The sequence below is a fragment of the Hipposideros armiger genome, unplaced genomic scaffold (genome assembly GCF_001890085.2).
Source record: "Hipposideros armiger isolate ML-2016 unplaced genomic scaffold, ASM189008v1 scaffold_870, whole genome shotgun sequence".
Taxonomy (NCBI): domain Eukaryota; kingdom Metazoa; phylum Chordata; class Mammalia; order Chiroptera; family Hipposideridae; genus Hipposideros; species Hipposideros armiger.
This window is the reverse complement of record NW_017732220.1, coordinates 258,020-281,501: the sequence shown is the minus strand read 5'-3', so window position 1 is coordinate 281,501 and position 23,482 is coordinate 258,020. Positions and strand designations below refer to the sequence as shown.

At 37.9% G+C, this 23,482-nt stretch overlaps 1 protein-coding gene across 3 annotated transcripts in view; it reads right to left on the bottom strand.

Moving 5' to 3' along the window:
- FAM13A (family with sequence similarity 13 member A) overlaps positions 1-22,692 on the bottom strand; it is a 281,449-nt gene extending 258,757 nt beyond the window's left edge. The window contains exons 1-2 of one of the 3 annotated variants that reach the window (XM_019629843.1): positions 22,507-22,692; positions 4,332-4,521 (exon numbers count right to left, since the gene is read on the bottom strand). In XM_019629843.1, coding sequence (XP_019485388.1) covers positions 4,332-4,488 — 157 coding nt within the window. In that variant the 5' untranslated portion in view covers positions 4,489-4,521; positions 22,507-22,692. Of the gene's footprint in view, positions 1-4,331; positions 4,760-19,587; positions 19,836-22,506 lie in introns of those variants that run through there. The other 2 variants (XM_019629842.1, XM_019629841.1) reach the window with 2 other exon arrangements.
- Between the last annotated feature and the right edge of the window lie 790 nt (positions 22,693-23,482).

Genomic DNA, 23,482 nt, shown 5'->3' with positions numbered 1-23,482 from the left:
ATACTTCTAGTTATTCCAAAATAACCACTCAGCTCCAAGAATTGGCTTTGGTTTTCAAAGTTTCTGATCCCACTGGACCTTACCAGTGGAGAGATAAATTATAAATGGAAGTAACAAACATTAATGCTTTTCAACCTTTTTTTTCCCACCTCCATTCCATTTATTTGCACAAATCTCTCTCACCCAAACAATTCTTATGATACTCAGTGATTTTCAACCATAGGGAGTTTACCCCTGACCATGGCTCTGTTACATTCTGGGAGAAAGAATCCATTAGTTTTTTTAAAGCCCCTTATGAACTTATATCCAATACCCACATGAGGCTTACCACGCTAGATAAGCTCTAAATTTTCCTACTCTAAATTTTTAGGACATGATGATTATAACAGAAATGCTCAGAAGAAGAAGATATTTAGAAGGCTTAGTGGAGTTACTGTCATACATTTCTGATACTCTCATATTTGATTTCATGGGTTAATTATGAAACATCAATTTAATAATGGTTTAGAAATGAAAGAATTATATAAGCTAAATAACATCTATGCTATTGAAAACTACATTTTTGTACAACTGAAATATTTACTTCAAAATAGTATGAAGACATCATTACAAACTAAATATGCCAGAAGTCAGAATTTGCCTGATTGGCCCAGAAAGTAGTACAACAATATGTAAGCATCTTCTGACACCTGGTGGTGAGTGGAGTATCCTACACTATTTAAAATTTCATATTGCACAGTATCTTCATGCTAAAGAGAAGGGATTCGGTAACTTTGTTACCAAGATTAATTATTTTAAAATAGTATAAAGATGAGATGCCACATAACTTATAAGATTTTTCTTTGAATCTAAAAAAAAGGAAAAAAAATTTTATTTTTTAAGGGAAAAAAGTTCAAAGTCTGTTTAAAAGGCCTTGATATAGGCCCTAATAAAACCTTTCCATTCTAAAATTCCTTTATAATAATAAAGAGTTCCCCTCATGTCAAGTTGTTAAATGTCTGCATTTAATTAAACAACAAAGCATGACCACAAGATCTACCACAGTTAAATCATAAGACCAAGCATCCCTGTACCCATACCTGATAGAAGTGCCTACTCATAGGTGCACAATAAATCATTGTTGACTTGAAAAAAAAATCTACAAAACTACTACATATAACTAATTGCAGTATCTTCTTGCCTTCAAACTTTATACCACCCTTCAAACTTACACAGGCTCTTTGGTTTGTTTATTAACGTGATAGTTTCAAATACAGAAAGGGGCTACTGGTTATCTACACAGTAATTAACTATATAGCCTTTCAAAATACAGGGTAGGTGCCCTACCCTAGGTTGCACAGTCAAGGTTCTGATTCAGTAGCTCTGAGGTTTCGCCAATGCATGGGAATTCTGAAAAGATTCCTCTAGTGATTCTATTTCACATCCCTAGTTAGGAATGATTTTGCCCACTAAAACATTTAGCTTGTTTTACTTGAAGACATCCTATTAGAGTATACTAAGGGTATGCTAAGCAGAAGTAGAAAAAAAAACAATCTGCAATTCAAACTTTACTAAATTTTCATATATTGATGGTTTGAATACAAATTGGTTCAACTCTTATAGCATGAATTATAAACACACATATCCTTTGACCCAGCAGTCCACTTCTAGAAATTTGGTCTACAGATACACTCATAGTGCTTAAAATGACAAATGTTAAAGTTAGTCCTTGAATCTTTTTTTAAATGATTTATTTCCAGTTATAGTTGACACTCAATATAATTTTGTTAGTTTCAGGTGTACAGCATAGCAGTTAGACATTTATATAACTTACACAGTGATGCCCTCGATAGTCAAGGACCCACCTGGCACTATACATAGTTGTTGCAATATTATTGACTATATTCTCTATGCTGTATTTTACATCCCTGTGACTATTTTGTAACTCCCAATTTGTATTACTTAATCCCTTAACCTATTTCACCCAGTCCTCAAACGCCCCTCCCCTCTGGTTTATTCTCTATATTTATGAGTCTGTTTCTGTTTTGTTTGTTCTTTAGATTCCACATATAAGTGAGATCCTATGGTATTTGTCTTTCTCTGTCTCACTTATTTCACTTAGCATAATGTTCTCTAGGTCCATCGCCTGAATCTTTCTTTGTAGACAGCAAAAGACCAGCAAGAATTAGTACCCATTGGTATGTGACTGCTTAAGGAAAGGGTACAGAGAGTGGAACAGTACATGGGGAAAAGAAAGAATTAAATGAGTAAAGCACTTTATGCAATATGGAACAATCTCCAAAATATACTGTTAAGTAATTTTTAAAAAAGATTCATAACAGTGTACATGGTATGCTATGTTTATGTTAAAATGGAAAAAGAACATAAATATATATGCCTGTATATTCAGCAAATATCTTTGTCATAACATATCAGAAACTAGTATAGTAATATTGTTTCTGAGAGAGAAAATGAATGGTCAGGGTACAGGGTTTGGAGAGAGAGGCTTTTCACTGTATATCTTCCTATATTTTGAATCACATAAGTATATTAACTATTCAATAATTTTTAAAAATTAAAAATGCTAAATGTTTTTACATAAGCATAACCTCAAGAAGCTATTATTCAATTATTCTTGGGAAAAAGATCAGAACTGATTATGCCAAAACCAAAGTATTATTTTAGGTGGTCACATTTTGACATCCAAATGAATAATATAGGACAAACCTATTTCACAGATTAAATGAATTACCTAGAGATCCATGTGCATCTAAATCAGTAGGATACAGTTTTACTCAATACTGATTGTGTAAATGAGCTCTGTCAAAGCCCTCACATTATGGCTTCAAGATCTTGTTGGTCAAGGTCCCATCTTCCTGCCATGCTGTGTTTAACGCTTTTTGTGTTTAATTGTTTAAGAAATTTAAACAACTCCAGAGCTGTTCTAAAAGAATCTCACCCTTCTGCAACTATCTTCCTCTAAAAATAGGGAGGTAACTCCTGCGAGGTAAAAAATGCAAGCTTGGCTCTACAGTTTTCACAACAAAACATCATTTTGTCATCTACATACCTAGTAACCAGAGCAAACAGCTGGTTTTGTTTGTTTGTTTGTTTTTTTAGCTGAGCCATCCTGCTACCTGTTGGCAGCTCAGCGGCTGCTCAGCTCAGGCTGGACTCGAACCACTGTTGCTCAGAGCTCAAACTCTTGAGCGAGCTCTTAACCAACTGAGCCACTCGGCTGGCCCTACAGCTGTTTTTCAATTAACACAAAACACCTGATCTTCTGAGGTCTGAACTGTCTGCCACACAATCCCTGTCACAAGTTGATACACGTTCCTATAGATAGAGGAACAAATGCACAGTGCTTCTCAAGCATTTCCAATGAAGGAGTCTTCTTGGTAGGGGGAATGGACTTGTAACGTGGGAAGGTAGGGACCTGAAGCAAAGTGCACAAAGTAGAGAACTTCTTTGAAGTGCCAAGCTTTACCTTTAAAAATCCCCACACACTTTATAATCCACTTTGAATGTGTCTTGTTTTAGTATAGAAATGCTGTTTCAAGTATAGAAAATGATAAAAATTCCAAGCTTTTCATCAGAAAATTTCCTGCCCAAATCTTTTAATGTCTATTGATATTTATTATATAGTTTAGCATTCTCTCATCATACTGCCCTAGTTTGAAACCATGAACATAGGGGGTATGGAGGCATTCTCTCAAATTATCGAGGTTTTAAATTCCTATTTTAAATAAAATTATAAAAAAGCTGTAAGGCAACAGAGTTTGCAATACTGAAGAGAGATTTTTTTATCATGCAATGGACGGTTACTCTCTAATTATTTAACATGCTTAATTTTATCAAGAGTAAATGACACCCACCTTCATAGCAGGATATATATCACTTTTTTTGGTATCCCCACTGAGCTTATGAAGGCAATCAAGCCACCCAACAAGTTCATAATGGACCTCAGCTGAGATACTCAAAAAGTGTAGTACTATTACATTAAAAATTCTTGACTATCCGTTGGAATGGAATGACTCAAGAGAATTCACTATGAATATGAGAATAGCGTATTTTAACACCTAAAACTAGGAATCATTTCAAACTGAAAACCTCAGTAATTAAAGTGATTGCTCCATGGTAAATTAAATTAGTGTTGTCAAAGTAACATTAAGCAGTAAATTAATGCTCTTAATGTTCTTTTAAAAAGGAAAAGTACATTATGCAGTAACTTGATATTCTAATTAAGATGTTTTAGAATATTCTAATGATAGGTTATGAAGTGATTCACATGAAAACATTCTCCTTGTAGAACAGAACTGTGAAAATAACAGTGAAAACAAAACTTGACTTACCATGCTTGGTCAAGTACTCCACTATACTCCCCACAACAGCTGGAACGCCATTCTCAGTGAGGCCCTGCCGTTGAAGGTCTTGGAGACTGACTCCAAATAACTTTTTATAGGTAGGATTCCTCTGCTCATTTAGTGGCACTGCCACTATCTTTTTCATGTCTTCTTTCAGCCGAACTGTTGCTTTACTTTGCTTAAAAGAGCGTAAGAAAAAGGAGCAGTCAGTCATATTTACCACAGGAGGTTGCATGGCTACAACAGAATCACCTGGATTAAAATGTGTTTGAAGACACCGAGTAGTGGTCTTCACTTATTTTTTTACTTCAACTCAAAACATCAAACCTCTCTCACATGTTGCTCTGTGTTACCAATTGCACACACTGATACCACGGTGAAAAGGAGTGAAAAACAATGAGAAACCTAAAGCCACAACTTAGCTGTAGCTAAGAGAGGGAGCAATGCACTGAGTATCTAAGATATATTACTACAGTAACCAAGGGGTGTGACTCAGAAGTACCTGGTTAACAGGGAAATAAAACATTCATAAGAACACTGAAATTCCCTGCAGATTCTGAAAAAATAAAAGGTTTCTCAAGATGAAAACGTATTTTAAGGTAGCTTTAATTTGAAATGTTAGGAAAAAATACATATAAAAGTAGAGTGAACATTTATTTCTCTGACTTGATTACATCTGTGAATTTCTTTTTTTATAAAATGTTTCACAATTTTATTACAAAAGCAATACATGATCACTGAAGAAAAATTAGAAAGTGAATACAAAAATAAATAAACATCCTTATTTCTACCACCCAGAGATTAGCAGGTAACAATTTGATGACGATCTTCCCAACATCTGTGAATTTCTCAGTAATGTTTGGGGGCACATAAAAGCAACTCAATTCTCTTTGAGGTTCAAAATGCCACATCTCTGATTGAAAGAGCGACATTTCATGTATTCGCAATTTAAAAAGTTTCAACAAGACTGTACATATTACAAATAGAAAATGCAACTTACAAAAATAAAGAAAAAAAAAGAAAATGCAACTTACATTCAATTAATTCAAGTTATCAACACAATGAAAAATCCAAACAAATTTCCTTCTTTTAGCAGAAATTTGTCCCCTAAGAAGTATTATAAAAGATAAATTTCAATATGGTTTAACATAACTAAATGACGGTTTTTTTAAAAAGCATTTGTTGGGCCAGCCGAGTGGCTCAGTTGGTTAAGAGCTTGCTCAAGAGTGCGAGCTGGGAGCAACGGGTTTGATTCCCACATAGGCCAGTGAGCTGCACCTGAGCTGAGCTGCCATTGAGCCGCCAACAAGTGGCAGGATGACTCAGCTGGTGAGAGCACATGCTCCTAATCACAAGGCTGCCTGCTAGAGATGGTGGGCTATGCCCATTTGCAACTAAAGACTGAACGTGGCACCTTGAGCTAAGGTGCTGCCTGGGTGCCTCCAGGGATAGAGTACATGCTTTTAACAAGACTGCTGGTTCGACTCCCACATGGGATGGTGGCTACACCCACCCGCAACTAATTGAACACAGCACCTTGAGCTGAGCGGCATGACTGGACCTGGAGCTGAGCTTGCTGCGCTCTCCACAACTAAGATTGAAGGACAACAACTTGCCTGTTCCCCTTCCCCAATTCCCCAACACTGTTCCCCTCTCCCAATTCCCCAATAAAATTAAAAACAAAAAGCAAAAAACATTTGTCCTATATAAATGTTATGTATCTGTAAGTCTAAACACTGAAAAGAAAGATGACAAAATGTAAAATGTGAACAATTTGAGGACAGAGGTAGCAGACTGGGTGAAAATCACTTTTTAATTAAAGAATGAATATAGTAACTGACCAAAGTATAAATATTGTAAGTGCAAGCTCATGTAGCTGTTACAATCTAAATGTAGAAATATTACTTTCATTTTAGAGCTGAGGAAACAAAGATCAGAATGGAAATTTGGTAAAAGTCACAGAACTAGTAAGAAGAGGATTTCATTTGTTCTAAGTCCATGTTCCTCTCTTTAATTTAGATTTATATTAATGCTATAGTGCAGTTTGTACATAATTGTAACAAATTATGACAAATGCTATATGTGACCCAAGACAATTACACAATGTTAATTTCACAATCTTGATTTTGAGTAGCATCCCTATAATCTCAATTTGATTTTGAATTTTTAATCTACATAATCAGACCAACTTTCATTAAGATATTTGCATTTTCAATAGGTAATATTTGAAAGCCAGACTACCTAGTGAAAATTCAGCAAATGTAAAGTTACAATATAGATTTAGTATCTATTAATATTATAGATAAGGCAGAGTGTTACTTACTATAGAGTAGTAGTATGGGCAAGAACTATGATTGCTGTTACCAAGGAAATTATGAATTTATTAATTAAGTTAAATTTGTAACATCTAATGACTTTTTTTTCTGGTGGGGTTAAAAATAACTAATTTCCTTCAACTGAACACATGGGAAATTTCAGTCAACCAGGTATATCTGGAAGGTAAGCAGCCAAAAAGTATCTAGTATTAATGAAACTTTGAAAATAGTCTCAAATGTAGCATTAAAAACAGCTACAATATGAGCTTAAATTATACAAATTTTATCTTTTATTTTATCTTCTTACAGAGACAATACAGCAGAATGATTTAGTGCATGGCTCGTGGAACCAAGCTCCTGTTTTGAATCCCATTCTGATGCAATTAGCTGTGAACCTTGGACAAGTCACTTAACTAGTATGCCTGTTTCCCCATCTATGAAATGGGGATACTAAGAATTCCTATCTCATAGGAATATGAGACTGAAATGAGTTCATAACGGAATGAGAACAGAGCCTGGCATGCTCAGTAAGTACTGACTTATAATCATCATCATCATCATCATCATCATTATCATCATTCTTTTTCTTCTACAACACTATTATGATATCTTCTTTAAAAAAATGGAGAGAGCGAGTTGAGTGGTTCATTTGGTTAAGAGTGCGAGCTCTGAGCAACAGGATCACTGGTTCGATTCCCACATGGGCCAGTGAGCTACGCCTGAGCTGAGCTGCCGCTGAGTTGCCAACAGGTGGCAGGATGGCTCAGCTGGTGAGAGCACATGCTCCTAACAACAAGGTTGCCGGTTCACCTCCTGCATGGGATGGTGGGCTATGGCCACCCACAACTAAGATTGAACACAGCACCTTGAGCTGATTGGCTGCAAGCTGCCGAATGGTGGCCGGATCGGGACTGTCCTTGGAGCTAAGCTATCTGCGTCCTCCACAACTAAGACTGAAGGACAAAAACTTAGCTGTTCCCCTCCCCCAATTCCCTAATAAAATCCTTTTTTAAAAAAAAATGGAGAGATACTTAACCATTCGTGTTGCCTTACAGCTATGTCCATGATCGCCCCCCCCCTGCCCCCGCACTAACCCCTGACCCGAAAGGTCCTGAGGAAGTGTCTCGGAATGACGGAGACCCAGTGGAATGATATCGGTAAAGCTTCCTCTAGGGCAGCGGTTCTCAACCTTTCACAGGGGAAAACACATATTTTCTATGGTCTTAGGAACCGAGACACCGCTCCTCTATCCGTCTCCAGGCCCACATGCAGATACGCCCACATATGAGTACCCGGCGACCCCTGTGAAAGGGTCGTTTGACCCCCAAAGGGGTCACGACCCACAGGTTGAGAACCGTTGCTCTAGGGAGTGTCTCGGATCGACTGAGACCCGGTGGAATGATATCGGTCATCTCCCTTATTTGGAAGGACGAGGTAGAGCAACGCTGTCCTAGGGGTTGTACAGGCTGTATGAAGGCATCGTACATGTTGGAGTACAGTGGGAGCTGGTTAATGGAAAACAGCCTTAAGGCACGTGACACACGGGTCTTTGAGTAATCCAGTTTCACTTCCTTGAAATTTTCTCAGTAAAAGCCATGCAACGACCCGATTCGGGACTCAGTCCACGAGGCTGATGCCCCCTGGTCCCGCGTTAGCCTTATCTCTGCCTCTTCAGCTCTTTCACTCTGTGTTGCCCCCTCCCTCTCGTTTCCCACTGCCCTTGCCACGCAGGACGTGACACATTCGTACACTCAATGTCTGTGTGGACTACAGGCTGCTGTTTAAGATGGCATCATGGTCAAGACATGTTTAGATAGTAGATAGTCTGATGACCTAACCATACAGCTAAAATGATAAAGATAAAATAACTTTGTATTTAAGTATCAGAATTCCTCACGTTTTTATTAGAAACCCTGTCTATATTGGAGTGTAAAACCTTGAGTCAATGTTCTTGGCATTAATAGTTGCTGCTCTGCATTCTGTCACATAGTCGGAGTTGCAGACAATAAGTGGTGCCTCCTGTTAATAGTATAAATAAGCAATCCTGGCATTATGGCTTAGAGAGTTTCCAAGAGACATGCAATTAACCTCACACATTTTGGAGTGACTGCAAATTAAACTACCTGTTGACTCAATCTACAGCCATACTACACAGCAAATTTATACGTAATCATAATAATAAAGGGACATATGATTATTGTTTTTAATTGGTAATCTAATTCAGGTTAATACTTTTGAAAATGTAAATATTGTTTTTACACCACCACAATGAAACAAAACAGCTATAGTTCCAGAGACATCTGAATCAATCCTTCAGTGGCCAAAAATACCTATTATAAAATTTTGCTCATCTACCCGCTTGGTCAAGGAGTCGGCTAACAGGCCACGATATTGAGATGCTGTTAGTAGTTTAAACCTAAACTATAATACTACTCAGTAGTTTATACCTAAAGTATTAAAAAATATACCAAACCTTAGAACAAATATAAAATATCTTTTCTGGTAAGTAATAAATATTCCATAGTCCCTTAGTCATGAAAAAAATAATTGTGGAAATGAAAAGTTATTTATGATTAATTCCATTTAAACTGAAAATTTTTTTTATTCTTATACAATGATTAAATCACTACCTCTTTATAAACGTCAATATCTATGGAATTTTAGCTTCTCATCAAATATACATCGTACCTTTCTTGACATAATATAAGCTAAAAAATCACAACAGTTACTAATTGTGGTATTCTGAAGCAAACTTAACTGTTTAACTTAGGTTTGCATATTTTCTCACACATCACTTGAGTTTGAAAACTGGACTATATGGGTGTTTGGGTACATGTGTAAAAGCAACATAGGTTCCCACATTTAAAAAGACAGACAGGATAGCTTAAGGTTTTACTGCTAGAAAAAAACCTTACAGGTCATTTAGTGCTTATACTATCATCTTAGAAATAAGAAAACGAGGACCCAAAAAGTTGTGGTAAACTCAGTGAAAAGGTGCTGGACCTACAGCCCATTATCTCATGAATTGCATACCAATATTCTTCTCTATAATTAAGTGTTGGTGGCCTTGTTTTTCTATGCCTTTGTTTTTGATAGCTAACAAAATGCATGCACTAGGACTGTAGTGGGTATTTGTTGGTTTGGGGTTGCCTAGTCTTCATGTTCCCTTTTTTTTTTTCTAGTGACAAATCCTGACTGCCTTTTGGGGAATGACTGTACTCTCTTCGTGAACAGCTCTGATGAGACTGCCACTCAAAATGACTGCCCCGTCTTCAGCAAAGCCTGGGCTTACGGTCCCCACACGGTCAATCAGGTCCTTTCTCTTGCAGGCCACTGAAGCTGGAGTGGACTGTCACAAAGACAGAAAAATGGTTGGGGCTGATTGAATCCAGCTGCAGTGCTCTCACAAGCTGGTTCGATTAACCACTAGATTAACTCTTGCCACTTGCATCACCAAAGCTGCTGTGGCCCTTTAGCTGCTCTTTCTGATACTTGTCTTTCAGCTGTCCCTTCCATGTGGGTGAGCCACTCTATAAATTTCCAAGCAAGTTTCTTGGGGCTTTAGTTTGCCAGAATCCTTTTTTACTCTATACACACACACCCCTCTAATTGATAAAACTACTTTTTAAAAATTAAGAATAATCAGAGCAAATAAAAAAACAACAACATAAGTTTTCAGAAAAAAAAAAAAGAAAATCAGAATGATAATGATGGCTAACATATATGGAGTGTTTACTGACTATGTTGATCACGGTCTCAGACACTTCAGATGACTTCACTCATTAAATCCTAATAAAGAAACACGAGAAAGGAAGATGCTTCTGTGATCCTCATCTTACAGGGGCATAGAGGGGCCATGTGATGTGCTCCAGGTTGCACAAGGACGTGGTGGAGCCAAGAGTCACACTCAGACAACCTGAGTCCAGAGGCTACGTGCCGAACGCTGTCTCCAAGTGGGAAGTGGGGAGCAGCAAAAAGCACATGCTGGGGAGTCCAGTGGACTTGCTAGAATGAGAAACAAAATTCTTCTTCTCCTAGCAGAGGAACACAGGAATATTTATGTTCCTTGGTCTCCTTAAAATAAAGTAGGATATGCTCAGAAGCAACATCAATATTTCTGATATCAAAACCTGAATAGAGAATATTTTCATCAACCTAGTACACAGGATGAGTTTCAGAAGCCTGGAGTTTTATAACAGCTAACATTTACGGAGTGCTGATTTTGTGCCAGACTCTGTTATCAGTGCTTTAAAATTAACTTCTCTAAATCTTAAAACAACCTTATCAGTAGGTACACTTACTATTCCCACTGGGACAAGAAAACTAAGGCATATCGAAAAAGAAACTTGCCGACATTTACATGACTAAGTTTTAGAGCCAGAATGTACTCTCCCCACCACCACCCGTGCGTTGGCTCAGAGCTGGGGCTCTGAACCATGACACATTACTGTATTTCCAGAACTTTCAGTATTGGTCGTTTTATAAGAGCCCCAGAGGAACAACACTACATGTAGCTCTGTTTGCAGAGCTTAATACAAAATCGATTTTACACTACTGAAATCAATGGCCTGTATTTCCGTAAGGCAATCTTCCAAGAATTTAAGTACTATGAATTTAAGGTACTTGGAAGGGGAATCAGATTACGTTGATGGGTAAATGCAGAACTGTGCGTTAAAACTCTTTGGAACTGGGCCGGGACTAATACACCTAGCCAGAAATGCGTAGACTAGAAAGCCACTCCACCACCAAATAAAATGGGTGCAAGAAAAAGCACAAGATAAACCAGAGACATCTTGTTTCAGAAAGCAAGGAAGTGATCAAGGACCAATGGCGCTTGTCAAAAAGACCTGTGGGCCCATTTAAACAGGCTCCTACTGGCCAAATCTGGGACAGTTAGGGCACCAAGGTAACAACTCTAAGCAATTATAACATAGTGTATAAATAAAAATCCCTGACTAAAAAGTAAAGGTCCTCTTTACAGAAGAATGCCAAAGCTAAACATGGCAAGAATGGCAGAATCAGAAAAATCACCATTTTCCATAAATCATGTAACAAATGATTCCATCAAGGATTATCAGTGGATACTAAAACATCAGCTGAAAGGTTGCTGGACAACAGAATTTTCACAGCATCAAAGATCACATACTACTTGAACCTGAAAAAAAAATTATCCTTACAATTGATACCTGGGTGTAATCGCCTTAACTGAAAAAATCAAATGTATTATTTATCATGAGAAGAACTGACATTATGTGCTCCTGATGTGATACAATATGCAAAACACACCATTTATATTCTTGCTACAAATGTTTAAATGGATGCTAATCTAGTCTCTAAATTTAACTTTCAGTTTATAGGAATTATAGGAGCTAAAAGAACAAGTAAAAATGACTGTGAAGAAACAACCAGACAAATCCAGAATGAGGGGCATTCTAACAGGCAACAGGCCTGGACTTTTCAAAACATCTATGTATGAGGGAAAGACTGAGTCTAGATTTTAAAAAATTAAAATACACAAACTTCAAATATAATATATGAATCTCGACTGGTTTAAAAAACAAACAAAAAGCCTTGTCTCTTTGGGAAAATTGGGGAAATTTGAATATATGTTGGATGTTAGATGGAATTATTCTAAATGTTGTTAGGTATAACAACATTGTGTAAGAGCTAATTTATTATATTAACTTGGATAGGGTTGGATCATTCTGAAAGCACTCCATCTGACATAACAAAAAGAACTAACAAATGTGAATAAGGACATGACACTAAAGGAATAGGCAATGACAACAAGAGATAAATTGTATCTCATCAAAATTAAAAACTTTTGTCCATCAAACGACACTGTCAATAAGAGTGAAAAGACGACCCACAGAATAGAAAAAAATGTTTGCAAATCATGTATCTGATAAGGGATTAATATTCAGGACATGTAAAGAACTCCTACAACTCAATATAAAAATAAAACAACTGACTTCAAAAATGGGCAAAGGACTGGCATAGACATTTCTCCATAGACAACATAAAATGGTTAATAAGCACCTGACAAGATGCTCAATATCACTAGTCATCAGGGAAATGCAAATCAAAACCACAATGAGATACCACCTCACACCTGTTAGAATGGCTACCATCAACAAGACAAGTAATAACAAGCGCTGGAGAGGCTGTGGAGAAAAAGGAACACATACACTGCTGGTGGGAAATGTAAATTGGTACAGCCACCATGGAGAGAAGTGTGGAGGTGCCTCAAAAAATTAAGAAGAGAATTACCACATGACCCAGCAATCCCTTTTCTGGGGATCTACCAAAAAATTCTGAAAATATTTATCCGTAAAGATGTACGTGTCCCTATGTTCACTGCAACATTATTCCCAAAGGCCATAAAGCAGAAACAACCCAAATGTCCACCAACTGATGACAGGATAAACAAACTGTGTATATATACTCAATGGAATATTACTCAGCCTTATAAAGGAATCTAATTCTGCTATACACTGTAACATAAATGAGCCTTGAAAATGCTATCAAAGTGAAATAAACCAGGCACAAAAGGACAAAAATTGTATGATTCTACTCACAGGAAATACCTAGAATGGGTAAATTCATTGAGACAGAAAGTAGACTAGTTATTAGGGCCGGATGGGAGAGGGCAACGGAGAACTATTTAGTGAGTACAGAGTTTATGCTGGGATGACAAGAAAAGTTCTGGAAATAGAAAATGGTAATGTTTGCACAACAATGTGAATGTACTAATGCTACTGTATTGTACAACAAAAAAATGGCAAAAATGGCAAATATTATGTTATGTATAGTTTACAATTAAAAAAAAAGTTAAAGAATCAATCACAATGATGAAAAGATATCACAAAGCAGAAAAATGAAAAATTAGAGAAGAGATAATCAATAAATGGAAGAATGTGAAATGGAAACTGGCAGAAATAATGAAAGGATGAAAAGGAAAAGACAAAAACATATCAGAAGTGAAGACTACATTTTAAAGAGCACAAAGAAGAACAGAAACCATTGAGACCAGTAAGAGACACAGGGAACCTAAATGAGAAATGAAACATTTTGAAAAAAATCACAGTAACTGAAAAAGCAGTTAAATGAGCTCTAATGTATGAGCTACCAGAGTCCCTAAAGAAGGAAAACAAACCATGGAGTAGAATATTTAAAGATATAATTCACCAAAGCTTTCTTTAAATAGAAGCCTTGAATCTACAGATTGAAAAGGCACATTTTAGACCCGAGAGTCCACAGGAAGATATATTCTAGGGAAATTACTAGACTAACAATAAAGAATTCTTTGGCAGCCAGGCAAAAATCATGTCACAATCAGGATGGAAAAGAACAGTGGCCTCCAACTTATAGAGTGTAGTCTCTAATATCAGAGGACTACGGCATAAGACTTATAAGATACTTAAGAAAAGAAACCATGAGCTAAATTTAATAATCAGTCAAGCTCCCTGCAACTATAAAAGCTATATAGTCTGAATATACAGAGGCTAAGAGTACACTGGAACCTTCCTTGAGAAAACTACCAGTAATTAAACATTTTTTAATTTAAAAGATTAAAAATTAAATTTAATTAAGTATAACCATGCTATGTGAGGAGAAAGCATGAAGAGCTTGAAACAAACTCAAAAGGGAAGATTGGGGGTTGAAACATTTCCAGATTTTAGAACAGCTGCCGTGTGATTCAGAGGACAAAACCAGAAAGCGAATGGTAGTTATCTGGAGACAGGTTTTAAGACATAGAAAGGAAATAACAGGCACTTCTAAAGACGAAATACAGCCATACCTCAGAGATATTGTGGGTTCAGTTCCAGACCACCGCAATAAAGTGAGTATCACAATACAGCGAGTCATAATCTTTTCGGTGGTGGAGGGTCTTCCCTTCAGTTTGTGAAAAACACAACATCTGTGAAATGCAATAAAAGGAGGTATGCCTGTAGGTTTTCTCAGAAGGTGGTGAAGCTCCTAGTAATTGAAGATAGGCAAAAACCATGTGGTACCATTTGTCATTTTTTCTATTCATGGAAATTTATTTTTAAATGAAAAGAGAAAATGTTGTTAGTAAGAAGGAAAGAGGTGGATGTAAAGTGATTCAAATTTCTGGGGGGCAATTTCGCAATGCCCAGCAAGGGCTGGGGCTTGGTCCCAGGCTGTCCTCGCTCTAGCCAGGTCTCTAAACAAAAGAGAATGGCGAGTAACAGTGAGCAAGACTCATATTTTATACAAAAGAGACCTCAAGATATTCACAATATACTGTTACTTGGAGGAAAAAGAGAATGTTATAAAACTGATGGCAAGTATAATCTGTTTTATAATTTTGTATGCTCATAGAAAAAAACTGTAGTACATAAGCAACTAGAGTATGTGTTTATTTCTGGGTTATGAAATCTTGGATTATTTTTATTTTCTCCTTTTTATTTACTTGTATTTTCTAAATTTTCTACATCAGACATGTATTACTATTATACCAAGAAAATTCAAAGGTTATTATAAAAAGTTAAATCCTCTATAAAAGAGAAAGTCAAGACCTACTGCTGATTTCCAGTGATGGTTGATTAATAAGACTCCCTTTACCAATTAAAATGTTAGCCTCCCCCCATCCGCCCCCCCTTCCCCGCAACCTAGCTTTATTATTAAGATCATGGCATCCAGCCTTCAGATTTTCCGAATCCTCCAGGCTTCCACATAAAGGAAGTTCTAACTGAAGCAAGTACAGGGGTAAATAAAGGCATGTCTGTATGACATTTCCACTAGTCTAACAAATGAAAAGGTATGAATGGCTGAGAGCTACAAATTCTGGGAAGTAAAAATGACTCAGAATCCTAGAACACTGCAAAGGCATCTCACCTTGTAACTTTAATTCCATGACGTAATTCCTAGGAAAAGTCAACCCATGACCTGATTCAGCCTTTCCTTACTTTTGGTGATGGAGCACTGACCACCTCATAAGACAACCAGCTCAATTTTTTACATCCTAGAATCTTTAGATACTTCCTTCTACTGAGTTGAAACTGCCTCATCACATTCTACCTAGCTGTAGGTCTGCCCTACAAAGTCAGTAGAGAAAGTCTATTTCCTTTTACATATTAGACAATTTCAAGTAATTTATGTATTATATATGCAATATAAAAGTAAAAGTACTTTTAGCTATAAAAGTACTGTACACATAAAACTTAATATTCATTACCTTTATGATTTCAAACCAATCTTTATTTATAGACTGAGCTACCATTCTCTGTTCTTTGAGCAGTCTTTATTTTTATTAATTTAAATTTAATAAAAATACATGCACTTGATCAAAACTCAAACAACACATGAGTTTAAACTGAAAAGTCTTCCTATCCCAGCCCTAAGAACTCTTGTTTCCTTGCAGCAATTTTCTATGCATAATTAAGCATACATATGCATACATTTTTAAAAGGAAAATATAACTATATTACTGTATATTTAAGCACCTTGCTTTTGCTACCTGACCTATTTGGAAGTCTTTCCATATTGGCACATACAGCTGTTTCATATTATACATTTAGATTATTTAGTCTTTGCTATTACAAATATTTCAGCAATGAACATTCTTACATAACTGTCCAAGTACTTGTAAGATAAATTCCTAGAAATGAAATTGCTAGATCAACAGGTATATAAATGATAAATGGTTTTTTGTTTGTTTGTTTGTTTTTAGATAAGCCATCCTGCCTGTTGGCAGCTCAGCGGCAGCTCAGCTCAGGCAGGGACTCGAACTGCTGTTGCTCAGAGCTCACTCTTGAGCGAGCTCTTAACCAACTGAGCCACTCGGACAGCCCTTTATAAATGATAAATGTTGATATATTGTCACATTGCCCTACAAAGATGCTTCAGAAGTTTAAAACTTGATTAACAGCATGTGAGAGTGCTTATTTCCCAGTCTCTCATCATCTTTGGATATTAAAGTTTTTTATGAATTTGCCAATATTTATAATTATGATGAGACTAAACAATTTTCATGTTTATTAGCACTTGTATTTCTTATTTCTGAACTTCCTGTTCATAAACTTCGCCCATTATTTAATTGGGTAGGTTAGATGTCTGCCAGCAGTAACTGGGGTTTATAATTCTGTTTACATTTAGACAGGACAGATGAACACTATATAATACAGGATTCTGGTCCTTTCATCCCACTTCAACCCTTTCTAAGTAGGCAAACCTACCCCATCTTTCCCCCTTTGCTTTGTACTAAGTTGATTCAATAACTCAGCAACAAGAGTATCTGAATTTCATCTGTGGTGAGCCTTGGTGTACTCTCACCATAGCTCCTGCCTGGACAATGGGATGGATATATGTAAGGTATGGGATGGTACAGGTGGTAAGGCTATAGGAGTGGAGATGGCCAAGTTAGGTACAAAGGCTACAAGGCCCACATACCCTTGGAATTGCTGCCAACACCAGCAAGACTTGGGGCTAAGTCAGGATGGGTGAACCACTGGGTCCTGATTATACCAAGAGAACTGAGCCACAAATTCACCAGTCAGATTTGATACCTGAACTTACCCACAAATCAGAACATCCAGAGTATAAGGACCTGCACACATGCCTTCTAGGACCCCTCATCTTCACCCACTAGAATATGCTAACTCTTCACTCTCACCTACCTCTCCCCAAAAAGCCCAGATGCCACCTGGACAGAACAGCAGGAGGGGCAGGGAACCTGCAAGACTCAAGATTCACCTGAGAGAGCTTCAGTCATCCAAAAGTGACAGTTTAAAACTGGAAGAGACTAGGGTAACATTAATTGGCAAGTATGGTTTCCTGTTCTGCCTGGTGGTGATTTACTGAGAAGATATTTTATAGTAAAGAACCTACCTCTTCTTTGTACATATGAGTAGCAATATAAGTAAATTTGTCAGCCAGCTACAGTTTTACTAGTAATAACAGCACTACCAATATGGGAATGAGGAAAACAAAAGAAATGAGGAAGAGAAAGTTGTTTAGTCAATGGACATAGGAACTGAATATCTTTAAACCAGTCTCAGTCTGTGTTCTATTTCAATAATCTTTAAGCATATTCTCTCTCTCTCCCCCCAAATATCTGGTACTCTTATTATTTTGTCTAAAGACTATCTTCAGTAGTATACCTGAGCAGCTAATACACATAAGATAGGTCTACTAAGCAGAGAAGTTCCAAACTAAAAAAAAAAAAAAAAAAAATAGTGTATCAACCCATATGCATGCATTTATAGGTGACTTAGTTCTCACCTTCCTGCTATACACATTAAAAAAAACAAACTTTTTTTGTTCTCCAAAGCTATCTTTTCCCAGAAATATGATGTTGCAATTCCTAAAACTGTAAATAATTCCTCCTACAGTAAAACTGGGGACAATCATATCAATCCTATCAGAGTGAATAATCTCTTAAACAGTATGATTTTTATGTCAGCCTTAAATGAAATTTTGTACAAGCTTTGGCTATAAATGAAGATGGATTTCATACATGGGTAAGTCTGCATTTCAGTCAAGATCAGATCAATGTATTCAGGAGGGCAAGAAGTGAGGGAGCTAATCAGACAATCAGAGTTGGCTGCAAATCTCATGACAAATACTTCCTTCTGCTGCCTCTCTCTTCACATTTCTAATTCTTCAGTATCTTTTAATAAAGCTGGAAAAAATGCAGGCCTGCATCTGCAGTAAAATGAAAGCTCAGTGTTTCACACACAGAAAAAAAAAATCAGATTTTCAAAGAAACTGGAGTAATAAAAAGATAACCAGTTGGATACCTGGACGCTAACATCCTCAGGGTTAAAAGCAAAAGACAGACAGGCAGACTGGCACACAGGGTGCTAAAAAGTTCTGAGCATGGAAATGAGGGCGTCCCTCTGCAGTTTTACTAAGAAAATTCAATCTGTGGGGCTGGTACACCATCTGGTGACCATTTGAGGCCTACGTGTCAAAAACTGCCCAGATATTTCTGGGTATTTTAGGATGCCATCACAACCTATAACAAATTGCAGGTCTTTCTGAAACTTTAAAAAAAAAAATAAAAAAAAGGATCTGACCTAAATGTGATAAAACACAAGTGAGCAGTTAAGGTACAAGAAAGAGTAAGCTATTCCTCATTTAGTACCTCTAAGGACAAACAAAATACCCCATTGGAATACACTACCAACTTGAAAATAAATATGCATGATATACTTATCCATTTTCTCTACATTAAAATTTTTAATTACAGAATTCTGTAAATTATAATTGACCATACTTGGTTACTACCAAAGGTTATGTACAAGCACCAATAGAACTGCTTTGAAATTCATGAATTTCAGCCATAGACATATACACATTTTATTCCCAAGGATTTTATGTCAATGTTATTTGTTGATACTACTGTATTATAACAACCAAAAGTTTCTACAGTTGATTAAGGATTCACAAACACTTATCAACCAAGCTTTTTCACCATCACTTCCAGCAAGCATGCTGACACAGAAATTCCAGAACTACTAAATGAAAACAAGAATATGAATAGAAAGATGCCATACACATACTCAGAAGGAAAAAAAAAATCAATGTTTAATTCTTTCTCAATCTAGCCACAAGATTTTTCCAATAACTACAAGTGAGCACTCATACTTAACTCTTTCAGAACAAGGCAGTCTAAAAGGCTTGTGAGTGCTGTACGCTAAATCAAGTTGACCTAACTGAATAAACCCAGCATGCATCTTCCTTCACTGTTTATTTTCAAAAGGAAAGTGGACAGAAATGCTGAATGCCTAAAATACTGCTTAATGTTCATTTGAATAGACAGGAACTTAACACATCTTCCCCCACCTCCTAGGCAGGAAAAACAGTCACACAAACATCTCTTCCAAAGCAGGAGGGCCGCGGCGGCCTTCCAGAGCTCCGGCAGTGTCTGCAGACGACAGGGGCGGCCTGTATATACTCACACAGATGGCGAGAGCTCCTGCTCCCATCCTCGCAGGAAGTGTCTGGTAGAACTGATGAAGACCAGATGAAAACACCCAAAGGACAGCAAAACGCTGAAATTCAATTCAAGAAATGCTTTGATTTGAAAACCAGCTCCGGATCCCACGTCCCCACAGTACGGGAAAAGCAGCGCCTAACATTTTCGGAAGTGTGGTTTGCTTCTCCATCGGCTAAACCCACATGGCTGGGAGGGCTGCCTGGCGTTGAAATTTGATCCACAAAGTCGAGTATTGGCGAGGAGTGGGGAGTCATGTGACGCGGGTCTGAAGTCGCTGACATCTTTTTCTTAAACCTGACCTGCTGGATGCCACACACTGGCTGCTTTCCTTCAGAAAGCGCTGCTCATCTGGTGGTATTCATTAATAGAACTAGTGGTGCGGAAAGAGAAAGCACCAACTTGCTTTCTTGTCGCTACTCGAAGAAACATTCACATGTTTACACTCAGGTTTAAATCTGCAGGCATATTCTTCACTTTTCCAAGGCAGTTTTCACTTCTTTTTGCCTCCTAAAAACCAGCTGACATCTATCAAAATTTTCTTCCCTCCAGTCTTATTCTATCAGAATTGTTCTAAGTGAAAATGCTCTATTTTATGTAGTTGTGAACTTACTACTTCTAATTACTTTCCAATAATCGTATTCACATATACTGGTGATAAGCATAAAACAACATGCTTCTAGACATCCATAACTCTACATATGTGATCGACAGCCTGGAAAATTAGCCTCTTTCAATAACTTCCTACTCCATATGCTGTGAAACTAGAAAATCTGACAGATTTTACAAATTGTAAATGTTTGAACTGATAGCTAAACTATCCATTTCATATAAACCAGAGAGAATCTGTCCTTTTTTATTTTTTGATTACCACTTTTCTGTCAAATATTTTTCGCTGTCACACTTGAGACTATGCTAATATTACAGGTGAAGTGTCACTTGACCCAACTTTAAAAGACTCAAATTGCCCAAATAATAAAGACATTATAAAGTTATATTTTAAGGGGAGGAGGTGGGAAGAAAAGGGAAAACCAAAATCAGCTCCCATTTCAATACTTTCCTTCAAATCTAATATTCCTTGTGGATCTATGGCCAACACCACCCTCAGCAGAGCCAAGATAGCAACTCACGTAGAGCAAGCACAGGACAATGAGTACAGTTGTTTTTATTTCTACATGTGCACACAAAACACTGCACAGACTCTGCTTCCATAGGCAGAATAACACAATCCCAAGACCATACAGGGAATCAGGCTGGGAGAATGGACACAATCTTCTCCACTAAGAAAAATTTTTTTCTACTTCCACCTTAATTTAGGTTTCATCACTTCTGTTTCCCATTCTCCCATTAGATAACAGGGCTGATTACTAAAGAAAATTGTCATAAAACAAACTTTTCTTAAGACTTTAAAAATGTGATCTTCTTTTTCTGATTACATTAGTATTGCTGGTTCATGATGCAAAAGAAAAGCCTAAAAACCTAGAGGCCCATCACCCAACATCACCCGATCAATATTTATTACCTACACTGGGCCAGGCGTTATGTTCTACAATGTACAGAAAATGATATGAAAGACATAGTACTTTCTCTCACGGATCATCCGGTAGAAAGAGGGAGGAATAAATAGGTAAATAAACCTTCTGACTAGTAAATGCAGAGGTGCTAATAAAGAGGCAATGATGAAGTAGTGAAAGAAAATAATAGGNAACTGGGGACAGAGTGACCCCAGTAGGCTGGAAGAGGAGGGGAAGAGCCAAGGCTCCTGCCACCTGGTTGATTACATGGCCGGCAGTAAATGTCAGCTCTTTTCCCTTACAGGCAAGGATCATATCAGAGAAAAGTGTTTCCACGCTTCTTACAAGGTGGCAAACTTTAAAAAGTGAAATCAAACTAGCATGAAGTGGTATTTATGCAAAATAGTCAACCAAGACTGCAAAACCTGGTATATATGATAAGGGGGTAAGGGAAGATTTACCCTTCAGGAAAAGCAGGCATTTGTCAAAACCACATGTAACTTCACAGCTTAACAAGACGATCAAAGATTTTCCATCGTGCCTAATAGAAGAAGGCTCTGATTTTGAGGAAGGCAATTGAACAGTTCGGGCGGGGGAGTTAGTTAGAAGGCTTTGAATCAGCATCTTCTCTGCAGTATGAATTCTTAGGTCAGTTCCCTTTGAAACATTCTAGCAACAACATGGCCTTTGCAAATAAATGACGAATTATTACGCTACTTTGTGTTAATGAAAAAGGTTAGACATTTATGTTCAGATACTAGAGAAAATTAACTTAAACTTTTCCATTTTTCAAGGTATTATACAAAAAAGAGCAAGAAAATGCTAAACACAGTTTCTCGGTAAACAGGTGCTGCAGGACCAAGGTGCAGCCGCTCCCCTCTTCCAGGAAGACTCACTGGACCCAATAGGAAACCGAGTCCGGGAGGTGGGTAAAGGCCCGGTTCATCACAGCGGTTATTAGCGTACAGATGCCGGCACTTGCTCCATTCAGAATGCCAAATAGAAACATACAGTATCTCCGTTTGAAACAAGTCCACCTGCAATTTCCTTATTACTATTGAGAAGCAGACGTAGTAAAGGGGTGGCAAGAAATTCACGAGGGAGCCCCCACAGGCTTACGCGTCTCCCAGGTACAGTCAGTTTTGCACAGCGTCGGCTTCTACAGAGACTGTGACTTTCACCTTCGAGCGTCCCACTAGAGAGCGGAGACCCACACCTAGCCAGACCGTTCCCGCTACGCCCCAGCCACCCAGGACTTGCTCGGGTGGGTGGTGCACAGTGTAAGCCCCAGTTCCTCTCCTGAACCCCTTTGCACACGAGGAGCCAGCCTCCCTTACCCTCGGCCAGCAGCCGAGTCCACTCCCTCCTACCGTGGCTCAAGATCCTTGCTCCCTCGTCCCGTCCCGGCGGGCGGGCGCTGAGAGGCGCAGGCGCCAGGGCCGCTATTTGTAAACACGCTCCACGTGCGCTCTCCCTACTCATTTGCATGCTGCTCCCAGCATCTGAGGATGCCTAGCTTTTTCGCGAGCCCTCAGAGGGTGCGATTTTTATTCTCCCTGAGTGTAGACTAAGCCTCGCCCGCAGAGCCAGGGAGGGCAAAAACAGGGTGAGTTTGTACCGTCCNACTTAAGAAGGGTGTAGGTGTGAGAAGAAAAACTCCCTCCCAAAAGAATACATTATGAGGGAGGAATCTGAAATTCAAAATGGTGGTCAAGGTACAAAGATTTCAAACTTTAGTATATGAGACTCACTTGGGATGCTCACTGAAAATAGATTCCTGTGCTTCATCCCTGGAGTGTACTCCAGAATCTATATGTTGGACCCCAGGTAATTCTGACCCATAAAGTCTAAGGAGCAACCTTGTGAAATGCGGCTTTTTGGAAAAACTATAAGTTGAAGGATCTACAGATTAACAGAGGATGGAGAGGACTTTCCAGGCTAAAGGAAAAGCTTAAAGCTGTATGTGCTGGGGACTGGGAGAGTGAGTGTTCTGATGCACAGTGAGCTCTCAGGAAACTTGAGTCAACCAAACTATGGAACTGAGGGCTCCTCTAGAGAATAGTTGGAAACTGGTTGGGTTTGGAAAAGTAAGGTAGGTATATAAATGTCACTCAAGTTTCCCACCCACCTTGCTGACATCAATCAGCAATTCACTGGTTTCTTCAATTTTTTTAAATTAAATTTACTGGGGGGTGACAATGGTTACTAAAATTACGTAGGTTTCAAGTGTACACTTCTGTAATACATCATTTATATATCACACTGTGTGTTCACCACCCAGAATCAGTTCTCTTTCCATCACCATATATTTGACCCCCTTTACTCTCTTCTACCACCAAAAATTGG